At 37.6% G+C, this 12,162-nt stretch overlaps 1 protein-coding gene across 1 annotated transcript in view; it reads left to right on the top strand.

The window, feature by feature from the left end:
• Nucleotides 1-12,162, top strand: part of LOC118004277 (disks large homolog 2) — a 776,050-nt gene that overhangs the window by 153,085 nt on the left and 610,803 nt on the right. Inside the window, exon 4 of the mRNA XM_034995567.1 lies at nt 10,307-10,431. Coding sequence (XP_034851458.1) covers nt 10,307-10,431 — 125 coding nt within the window. The remainder of the gene's footprint in view (nt 1-10,306; nt 10,432-12,162) is intronic.

Here is a 12,162-nt window from a genome sequence, read left to right as displayed (position 1 = left end):
CACCTCTCCTTATTTTATTCCCAGTACAAAGATCATATGTCATTTAATCACATTCTTGCTCTGTTGTTTTACCTCTCCTGGGCCCATTTATAACCTCCTATATATCTTTTCTGCCTTCATAACTATTTGCATTTGAGATCTGTTATTTTGAGCATATTTGACCCTGAGAAGAGAGTGAAGTGAGTTAGGGCTGGAAGCTGGAAGAGCAAGGAGGAGAACTGATGAAGTTCTAAGCTGGGGCAGTGACAATAGAAGTTGAGAGGAGCTGGATGGATTTGAGGATATTTTAGGGGTAGAATCAACAAGACATAATGCTTAGTAAAATATAAGGGCTGATGAGCAGGCGGGAATCAAGGATGACTCTCAGATTCCTTGATGTGGTAACAGAGTGCTTCATGAGCTTCTCCATTTCTTTCTTAGTTTTCATACACAAAGTGTTCCGGAAGTTTTCAGAAAACACAAGAAGAAATGTCATTGGAAATAAATGGCATAATAGGGGTACAAGAGAGGGGCTCCATTGTTACCGACTTACACTGGAAAAATACGATGAAGAAGTTGAGAAACAATGTTCAGAGCTGTTGAGAAGTGTATATTAGCTTCTAATGGCATTTCAGTTAAATATGATTGCAGGGCACAAGAGAGATGTTACTTGGCAGTTTTGTAGTTGAGTGTCACTGACAACATCCTAAACCAGATCTTAAGAATTCATAACTCAAATATTGTATTTGATCCCAAATTACTCTCCTTGCTTTCTGACTCACCCCACTAAGCCTATTTTTGATTTGGCCTGCACACTGTCCTTGAATTAGTCATGGTAAAATATCACATTTATCATGTCATTCCTTATTACAAAAACCTGGTTTCTCCAGGAAAGTCCATACTTCTAGGTCTGGCATTCAGAAAACGTATGCATGTACCCTCAAAGAGTTGTTGTGGGGACCACGGAAATAACTGTACCTGGCATGTATTCCTGATATTCCTGCAGTTACCACCATTTTCTTCTTGCCAGTATCTTTTTTTTTTTTTAATATCTTATTTATCTATTTGAGAGAGACAGCATGAGAGAACACAAGCAGCGGGGAGAGGGAGAGGGAGAAGCAGACTCCTGATGAGCAGGAATCCTGATGCGGGGCTCAATCCCAGAACCCTGGGATCATGACCTGAGCCGAAGGCAGATGTTTAACTGATTGAGCCACCCAGGCGCCCTCTTGCCAATACCTTAACTATCCTTAAAAAGGGAGTTGTAAGGTCTACACAGTGCCTGACGTGTAGAAAGCAAACCATGAGTGCTAGCAATTACCATTATTCTTTCTCAAGACCTCAGTATTTTTTTTCTACCACACAAGTGATACCAATAGATCTCTCAAATTTACAACTTGATTTACCTCTTGCCAACTAGTTTCCCCACCCTTATCACAGTCTTTACATCTTTTATAGAGATGACACAGGACATCTCTGCCCAGGTATGCAACATCTTTGATTATTTTCTTTCCTTGAAAATTCCAACCATCAATAAGTCCTGTCAATTCCACCTCCAAATCATGTCTCAAATCTTGCCATCCCCATTGCTACCAGCTATCCAGCCACCATCAGTTTCTGACCTGAGCTGTTTCAACTGGTCTTCCTGTCCCCACCTTTGGCTCCCTCTAATGTTTTTAAACAGCAACTAGTGTAATCTAAACTAAATCAGACCATGTTACTCCCTGTTTTAAATCTTCATGATCCACAAACCTTACACCCCCAGTGTCCGACCCCTGCTACCCTCTCTAACCTCATTTCCCTTCTTTACCTAACCAGTCTACAGCTCTTCTGGCTTCGTTTTAGTTCCTTGAACAAGTCAAGCACTTTCTTCTTCTTAGAACTTGGTACATTTTGTGCCTCTACTTGTAACTCTTTTAACTGCCGTACTGCTTCACAATTCTACCCCTCTTCTTATCTCTACCCCTACCTTTTCTTTGCTCACTTTCATTGAACATTTTTGGCCATTTTTTTCTTCTCTCTTTTTGTTTCTATCTTCCAAGGAGACTTCAGTGTCAGCCACAAAGTACTCTGACTTGATCATCACTTCACGTAACCTTTACTACAGTCACATGACTATCGATGAGTACCACTTCATCCCTGAAATCTTGAGCCCGAAAATCCCAGTGTTCACAGCCTGCTGGTCCCTATTCCATTCTCTGTTCTCCACAAATCTGTACTTTGACCTTGTCATGATCTCAATCTTTTTACCCACCCCTGTTTTTCCAGGCTGAGCATATTCCTTGCTTCTCTTCCTTTTCTATCCTTTCTGATTTGCTCCTCATTCCTTTGAGAGTTAACCACATTTGCTTCTCAAACCTCAGCCCTAAAGCAACCATACCTTTCCTTTCCACTGTTTATGATTACTAAGCTCTGTGGGAGAAAATCCCATAATCATGCTGATGATGTCCCACCTCGGTGCTGCTCAACAAACCTCTACTGATCCTAACGTGTTTTTCTTGCCTCGCAGGTGCAGTTCCAATACTTTACTGCTTTATGTAAGTCTCCAAATTCATTCTAGACTTTCCCTTTGGTGTCCTGACATCTAAATGTATAAGGCAAAGACATTATCAGTTAAGAACTCCTTCAGCTTTTTTCTCCTCTACCTTAAAATGACCTTATAAATTCTTCTGCCTTAAAATAACACTTTATAGTAATTTGATCATTCTTATCCCAGATAGAAAAGTATCCCTCTTCCCCCCCAAGGCTGAGGTATGCTATCTCAAAAAAACAAACTGCCATTTGTTCTTTTGTTAAACATGTTTTGTGAGTATAACGTATGTGTGTGTGTGTGTGTTTATAGTAAGATATATTTATAAGGAAAATTAAAGATGTTCTTGCTCAAAATGACAAAAGTAAAAAGATCTATAATTCTGATATCCATTGAAAGCAACTTTAATATATTGGTGAATTTACTTTCAAACTTTTTTATGCATATATATTATAAAATGTAAATCTTATATTGTATTCTTTCTTTACCTAAATATGTATTATAAAAATATATTCATCTCATAATACCATTGGATTTCTTTGTGTGGTTATACCACACATATTTAGCCAATATTTATGGTAGGGACTCAAAGAATCTGGACTCTAGACCCTATTCTCACTCATCCTTCTTTAGGACTTTGCTTCCCATGGACTCCCTTTCTCTTTTGTACCTTCAGTCTCCTTTCCAGGGGCTACTTTCCCTTAGCCTGCAGACATGCTTTAGTCCTCTCCCTTCCACCCTCTAAAATCTTTCCTCTACTCCTGCCTCCTTCTCATCAGACACTACCACGTGTCTCTCCTAAGAATAAAACTATTTCACAAAAATAGTAATCTACCTTTACCCTATCACCCCTTTACTTATCATGAGTTCTTTGGCCTAATGTAAACTAGAATTCTCTTTCCTCCTGTTTATTGAAACCGTTTCTTCTCCACACACACACCCCAAATCCCTGAAAACACTTTCCTCCAGTTACCAGTCCCCAAACACAGACCTCCTGGTGGTTCTTCAGCAGCAAATCCTAAATGCAACTCCTAGAAGTTATAAGTAAGTGAAAACAGGCATCTCTTATCCCTAGACTAAGAATGTTATTCAAAAATACATGGATTGTTGGATAACATCTTAAAACATTTTTTTTGAGGAGGAAAATCTTTATGAAGATAACTGCAAGCAAGAGTAGTTAGAAATGTCTGAATTACACTCATATCTTTATACTCTAATAGTGGGCCTGTGGCCATTCATCTTTTCATATTGCAGTATGTTAGAGAACGTGTATATGAGAAAAACTTTGAATGATTTTAACAAGTAATATCTATAAAAAAAGACATCTTTTATTCTTTGTGCCATTCCAGATTCACTGCCTAAAATAAAATATCTTCCAAGACAATTTGGAAGATTATTTGCTAAGCAATGGACCTTTCTGTCAAGTGACATTTTTCTCCTGCCATATAGCTTGAGGATTACTTTAATTTGCTATTGTCTGTTTTAGCCTTTTTTGAGATCTTCCTTCTATCTACTAATATTGTTCACTATTCTGTGGTTAATCACTAGTCAAATTTTACACTAGTAATTTTCAATCTGGATGTACATCAGAAACTTACAGATTAGAGGCTGAGGCATGATGATATATCCAAAAACAATATACATATTATTTTGTAGTATAAGTGATATTAAATAAAAATAAACAAATGTCATTGCTGGAGCAGCTGTGCAGAAAATAGACCTATATAGTGATGATTCTTGGCAGAGAGTTAAAGCAACATATAGATCCTCCTGGAATGAGGGGGGTGTATAGGATTCTTGGAGTCAGTAACAGGATATATAAAATTTCAGTATTATTCAAAACAGGACATGGCTATTAAAGGTTAAAAGAGTTTGAGTCTTTATCTAGCCTTTATTTATCTAACAATTTTCAGGACTGCCAATCTAAGCATCCCTTTCCCACATTCCAAATTTTTAGCTAAATTATCTTTACCAAAAGAAATAACATATAGTAAAAGTGTAGGTTAAAACTCATTAACAAATAGTTGTTGGATGAATAAAGGCATGAATGAAAGAACACACTGTCTGACTTCTATTCTCCCATATTGTCCTCAACTTATAAAGACCCTTTTAACAGTACTATGTGTCAAACCAAAGAAAATGAACTAGTAATGATTGATTATCTCCCATGTACCAGGATCTGTGCTCAGGACTCTGCTGATACATGTCATTTGCTTTCATCTTTCTGACACTACTGTGAAGTAGGTATTATCTGCATATTACAGATGAAGAGTCTAGACTCAAAGTTAAAGACTTAGCTAATGTCAAATAGCTAACAAGTGCAGAGCTGGCACTCAAACCCAGGTCTGAATGGCCCAAATCCATGCTTTTCCATTAGAAATTTTCTGGGACACCTGGGTAGCACAGTCGGGTAAGCGTCTGACTCTCAATCTCAGCTCTGGTCTTGATCTCAGTGTTGTGAGTTCAAGCCCTGCCAAAAAAAAAATAAAGAGAATTTTTTTTTAATATTTTCAGATATTGATAGGAGTGGTTTAGACCTTTTTCAAAAATCCAAAATAGTGGTTTGTTAGTATGATCATTTTTATTATGTATCCACCATCAAATTATTTTTTTTTTCAACCCAGGAAAGGCAGTGTGATATAATGTAAAGAAAATGATATTTGGAACCTAACAAATTTGATTTGAATCTGAAATCCACTGTTTACTTGTTTTCTGTGTTTAGCTGTTACTTCACTTTTCTCAGCCTCAGGGTTTTTCATTTGTTTGTTGTTTGTTTTTTAATGTATAAAAAGGAGGAAATAGTATCTACTGAATGGGGGATTATAAAACACTTAGGTCAGTGTTTAGCTCATAATAAATATGCAATAAATGTTAGTGTCCTTGAGAGAATTTTTAGTATTTTTATATTTTTTGTATTTTATTAAGAACTTCATAATTTTTTAAAAAGTCTCCCTCTTAGTTTGAATTATTAAACACTTTTACTATTACTAATTAGTAATTAATATTTTTCTCATTAAAAGTAAGTCATTTGCTTTAATATCTTCAGTGTCACCCATGATCATACTGTAATTAAAATTCCATATATTTTTTTCTCTCACATTTATATAATGAGCATTTCCTATTGTCATTATCACTACAATTTTAATGGCTCCAAAATAGTCCCACATTCAGATAGATGTACCGAGTATTTTTAACCATTTCTCCATCATTTGAATGTTTGTTTCCAGTTGTGAGTTGTTCTTTGTTTTGTTTTGTTTTTAACATTAAAAACATAATACTGTGATGAAGCTTTGAACACAAATCTTTGTACACATCTCTGATTATTTCTTTAGGATAAACTCCTAGAATTGAATTACCAGATTAAATAATACTTTAAAATAAGAACTTCTAAAAAGTCAAAGAAATTCTTCATAAATAGAAAATTCTGTAGGGGCGCCTGGGTGTTTCATTGGGTTAAGCATCTGACTCTTGACTTGGGCTTGGGTCATGATCTCAGGGTCCTGGGATTGAGCCCCACCTTGGACTCTGCACTCAGCAGGGAGTCTGCTTCTCTCTCTTTTCCTTGCCCTCTGCCCCTCCCCCTGCTCGAGCTCTCTCTTTCTCTCTCAAATAAATAAATAAATAAAATCTTTTAAAAAAATTCTATAAACGCCTATGATTATGGTATTTTATTTTTCTCTTCTTTTTTGTAACCCCATTTTGGGGTGTAATTTTCATTTAGAGAAAAACTTTGAATGAAAGAGGAAATTTCCTGAGAATATTATATTTATATTTCCAACCATCAGTTAAACGGTAAAGTGTCTTTCCTTTTTGTTGATTCTTTTTCTGAGAAGAGATGGAGCCTAGTACATGAAAGCGGAAGTACCATTTGGCGAGGCAGCGGACTTGTGCTCCTGGGGGAGAATCGGCAAATACGAAGGATTGGGAACCAAGAGAAAGAATGGTTCGTGCCAGCCGCGTTCATCAGTCATGGAATCTGCCCAACTGCAAGGGAACAGCAGTCCACCCAGAGCCCTGTACAGGGACCACCCTCACTAGCGTGGCACCTCACAGTTGCCATTGACTGGGTCAAATATCAACACTCGGTTAATTAGCCACAATTCTCAGGATTTAAGGGTGTTAGCCAGTGGTCTGCCTGTTCACATGGAGAGATCGCTGCTCAGAACTGAGAGGTTCTGGAGTCTGGCCCTGCAGCTGGCTGACTCCGGGATGGTTGTCAGGGGACTGGAGTGATTCAGCCGTGGAGAACAGTGAGCAGGAATTTCTCTGCTGCTTGTTATCTGTCCCTCGCTCCACTGACTGCTGCTGGCTGGTAGCAAAGGCCCGAAAGGGACAGCTGGGAAAGAACAATAAGGAGAGACAGGAAAACACTTATAATAAGTGTTCCTTAGCTGAAGTCACATGCACATCCTCTAAAGAACCACAGTGACTGGCCACGCCCAGCTGGCAAACTGGTTTTAACTGAAGCACAAAATTTGCTTTTGGAAATCCATGAGGCTGGAAACACGGGTCCAGGTATACTCTGCCTCTACCTACCACTTTTCATTATGGATTTCTTGATCCATTCATTCTTTTTCCTCAGAGTAGATTTGAGGGCAGGAGAATGTATATTAGGAGATGCGAAGGCCACCATATTTTCCATAGTAGAGTCATTTCTAAAAACAATACTAGTTGCTAGATTGTCATCAAAGCTATTACTTCAAAGATCTATTGATTCACAGGATAAGTTTTAAAAATGCAGTAGTGATCTACTTCTACCGCTAAAGCATTCCTTTTTCTTTGTTGGCAAGGGTAGTTTTCCTACAAATCTAGCCAAAGATCCAGAAGAATCCTTTAAAGTCGTCCAGTTTAACGTCTCAATAAATGCTCAGGTCCCTCGTGTCCAGTAACTAAGCAGCTGCTCTATGAGTGGAGCATCTTCCTTCCCCCACCCCCCAGTACCGCCTGGCCCCAATTTGGACAGTTTTGTCTCATCATTCATCCTTCAGCCAAGCCACAATTTGGATACCTGGACTTTGCATTTTTATTCTTTTAGCCACACAGAACAAAATGGCTTCTACTTGTATATTATATTTCTTAACACACTGGACTTCTACTGTGTCCTTTCTGTGTCTTCCCTTTAGATCTTAAATATTCTCAGTAAGTTTGTTTGTTCATTCATTCATTAATTATTTACTGAACAATACTATGTGCCCAAGAAAGTACCAAGAAACAAAGATGAATACTACACGGTTTCCTTAGTTTGAAGGAAAGACAGACTCATAAATATATAAACTCAGAATAACACAGTGCATGTCATAGATAAGCACAGAAATCTTTAACAACTTAAAAGAGGACTGAATTACCCAGAGAAGTGGAATTGGAGTGATCATTTAATATTTTCTGTAGCGCATGCCTTCTGAGCCTTATCTTGGATAATGGGAAGAATTGTGCCAGGCAAAGGGGAGGTGGAAAGTTTCTGGTAGAGAAAACAGCATGAGTAAAAGCCAAGAGATGAGTCATAATGTCAACTGTGCAGGAAAGGGCCAGCAGCTCAGCTGAGTATTCCTGGGAGTGAAAGTGTAAAGCTGGAAATGAAGAAGATAAGGTTAAGGGCTAGATAATGAATATGTTTCTCAAATGGCAAAGTTTGAGTGCCTTCTCCAAAAGTATTGATATTGTCAGGAGAAAGCATTTGTGTACCTCCCAGTCTGTGCTTGCCTCTTCCCTTACCCCTTTACTCAGGAGATGATTATCTCTGAGGTGCCGATTCTAGTGAGACCAATATACTCCAGTTGATCTTCTTGGAACTAGACCCAAATTACAATGAAGATACTCATCTCCCCATTCTTTCCTTCCAAAACCCCTAGATCTTACAGAAACTGCCTCATATGTCACCTAAATGTTGTCCTGGTAACTATATACATGACAATGTAGTTTATGTTACAGTAAAAATGTACTGATTACCAGATGCCAGACTATCACTGCCTTTTCTGCTCTTCCTTGGATTCCATGAAGGGAGAAATCATCTGGTCTTACTCCCTCTAGCCTTAGCTTGCCTGTAGCCTTACACTTAACAGGTACTCAACCAATCCTACCAATAGGTACTTAAAGCCAAGAATAGATTCACTTGTGCTCATGGTAAATACTTATTTCATCCAGTTCATTTTGCTTTCTTCATTTGAGCTTTATTGTCTATGTCTTGGACCTGGCATACCCTTTCTCACTTCAGAGATTTTACATATGTTCTTCATTTGACTGGAACATTCTGTCCTCCACCCCAGTTCCCATCCTGACCCCCTTAAAAGTTACTAGCTGCTTTTCACCTTCAGGAAAAGTCCCTATGCTTCCTTCTTCTGTTGGCCACTCCTACACTCTGCCCTTCCTCTTCATCTGCCTCATCAACTGCCATATTCACCACTGTAGTCCCAGAACTTAGTCCAGTGCCAGGCACAGCGCTGGTGTGTAACAAATATTAAATAAATTTATGATTACATGACTGCTACTGAGTAATATCTCTGTTCAATGAGCATTGGTTTTTTTTCAAAGAAAAACAGAATTAGAGAAATGTCAGAAGTATAAAGACATGGGATTTTAGTTGTTATGGTTGAATTATTAATTTCAACCTTTCAACATAAATGTACAATTGTGAAATCAGCCTTCTGGAATTTTTATTATTCAGTCAATAAAAATTGCTAAACATTACCTTGACATTTATAGTGATGTAACTGTCAAGTTATGGCTGATCTTATCTTGACACTGAACTTTTCTGACTAATTGAGTGTCTTAATTAATTTTTCTGGATTAACTACTAAATTCTTAGTTTTCATCTCTTTTTATCCAAGAGCAGAAATTAATCAAGTAGTTGTAAATTTAGTAAGCTATCTTGGTTATAGTGAAATTAAACACCCAGTGATAGAGGACTGGTTAAATAAATGATAGTTTATGACCTTGATGAAATAGTATCTAGCCATTTAAAATGGATAATTATAAACACTACCTAGGTGTACGGATATGGCTTAAAATATAATACGAATTAGAAAAAAATATCAGAACATAATATGGAAACATAAGGTAGCCAGGGAGATGTAGATTAAAGGAAAATATGTAAATAATAAATACATTAAGTAAGATGGCTTGTGAATTTGGGGAAGACTTTAATTATGTCTTACATACAGATTTAGAAGGCTATATGTACATTGGATGTCAATTACTGTGATCTGCATGAGTAAATATGAAAGCTTTATTAGAATATAAACTATCACATTACATGCCGCAGTAGTAATACATTCCTTGTCAATATCTGTTGCAAATTAAATTCTGTTTATTACTGAAAAATATCTCACATTTATTATAACTCTAGAAGGGAGACCTGCCTTCTGAAGTCAAAGCCTCTTGTTATATAGGAACACATTTATTTGATGCATAACAGTACTGGAAATAAAATTAAAACAGCCAAATTTCACTACTCTACCAAATCAATTTTCATGTAACTGGTTTCCTTCCATTCTTTTTCATATGCATGTATAATTTTTACAACCGACACTAATGTTTTTGCATTTTTTTCTTAAAAGCAAAAATATAAGGCCCTTTGAATAAGTGAAAATGAAAGACCCCTTAAATTCTTGCAACACAGAGATAAACTTGAGTGTTTTTCCTGACCTTCCTTTGTCTGCTGACAGTGCACTTTATAGCTTTGTATAGAAGACTGTTATCACCTGATTTCCATTTGAGTAGTAAGATGATAACTTGAAGTGCAAGGGGAACTAGGTTTAGGTGACAGCCATATCATTTAATGTCTACTTATTGTTTCTCCAGGGGAATTCTGGCCTGGGATTCAGTATTGCTGGAGGGACAGATAATCCCCACATTGGAGATGACCCTGGCATATTTATTACGAAGATTATACCGGGTGGTGCTGCAGCAGAGGATGGCAGACTCAGGTAAAGCTCTGAAACGTTAGAATTATTTGGAAAGTAAATCTGCCACATCAATGAGACATGTTTATACCTTTGGAAAATAATAATTTTACAAAGCTCTGTACTTGAAAGAAATGGCTGTCAAAGCAAGCTTTCTGTAATGACTTTGCAGATTTCTTATTACTTACTAAAATTCAACTAGTATTTAATTTGTGTTTGTTGACGGGCACTACGTTTAACATTCAGCCTGGCTCTGTAAGGAGAGTACGCAGATAAATCTTGTGTTCCGTGGGGCCTTCATTCTGGTTGGAAGGAAGAACACTCAGAGCTAGTGAGCAAATAATAAAATGTATCAAAAAACAATCTACTGTAAATATTATTAGCAAATAAGGCAATGGTATAGATGCTGTGTGTATTCATAGATTCAGCGACCATTTATATGGGCTCTCTCCAGGAGTTTGAGCAGAGAGTCTAAAAACTATTCCGTAGGAAGAGTCTATTAAGATTTTCACTAACCCCATAAATCTGAACAAGAACACAGAGGGAGAAAGAACAAGTTATCCCAACAAAGAGAGAAACCAACTTGACTTGGATGAGGACCACAATGTGAGGTTAAGTAGGTAGATGGAGCTCAGCATAGAATCGTAGCTGCTAGAGCCAGGGCCCCCACTCTTGAAAGAACTGAAGATTGTTTGGGGAACTAAGGGTCACACACATGGGACAATTAGTAAATAATATAAAAATCTATCAGAGATCAAAGCACCCCCTACAAGGCATTGTAGATTGGAACAATTAGAAGAGATTTCCCTGGGGAGAAAAACGTGTCCCAGTGTTCTTCTAGTGCTTCCACCACACTGTGAATCCCCTCAGGCCATGAAGTTATATATAGAAGTGAATCAATAAATTCTGTCTGAATGAATGAATGAATGGATTGATTAATTAATTAATTAAAGGAGATGAGGTAGGAGGGTAAACTAATGAGTAAGAAGAGGGAGGCTTGCATAAGCAAAGTCCTCTAGGTAAGAATGATGAGCTTGCATGGAGCCACAGTGGACACTGTGAACTAAGAATCACAAATGTATGCTCTGTAGCCTGTCCTCAGTCTGCTTTTTTTCATTAAACATAAGTACGCTATTTTAGTGTTTTTCTTATAAAGCAGCCAAGGACACTTTTGTTCCCTAGCCACTTGTTCTGATGCAGTGATTCCTTAGGAAAGCTTGTGGAAGAGAAGCACAGATTTTTTTTTTCAGGTGCATCTGCATCTCCTATCAACATGAAAAACAGGAGTGACACTCCCACAGGAAACCCCTGCTTTTTGACAATAGAATTTTCAAACTGAATTGATGAGATTAATTTCTGAGTAAGGAGATATCCATGCTACAAGAGTAAACAATTTGAAAAAGATACTGTGTAATTCGTATGAGTCACAGTGGGGACTGGGTTTGCTAGTATTGAATGCTGGAGAAGCACCATTTTCAAAATTTAGAAATAGAGTTGTTGGAAGATAGCTCTGAAATCAAGGGTCCACAGTCGATCTCCTCATCTCACACCACTCTGCCTAGAAGTAGAGGAACTTCCCTCTCTTAGCCAAATTCTGCCTCTAAGTTTGGGATAGAATAGCCTTTATGTTAAACATGCTTACCCTACAGTTAAGAATGAAAAGCAGCAGTGCCAGCATTGTTTGCTTGCAAATCTAGGTGGCAGTCTCATGCCTATCGAGGTAAAAGGAAGTTCTACTAGAAGTAGCATTCAGTA

The sequence above is a fragment of the Mirounga leonina genome, unplaced genomic scaffold (assembly GCF_011800145.1).
Source record: "Mirounga leonina isolate KUSES-001 unplaced genomic scaffold, KU_Mleo_1.0 Mir_92, whole genome shotgun sequence".
Classification (NCBI taxonomy): Eukaryota; Metazoa; Chordata; class Mammalia; order Carnivora; family Phocidae; genus Mirounga; species Mirounga leonina.
This window is presented reverse-complemented; position numbering and strand designations above follow the sequence as displayed.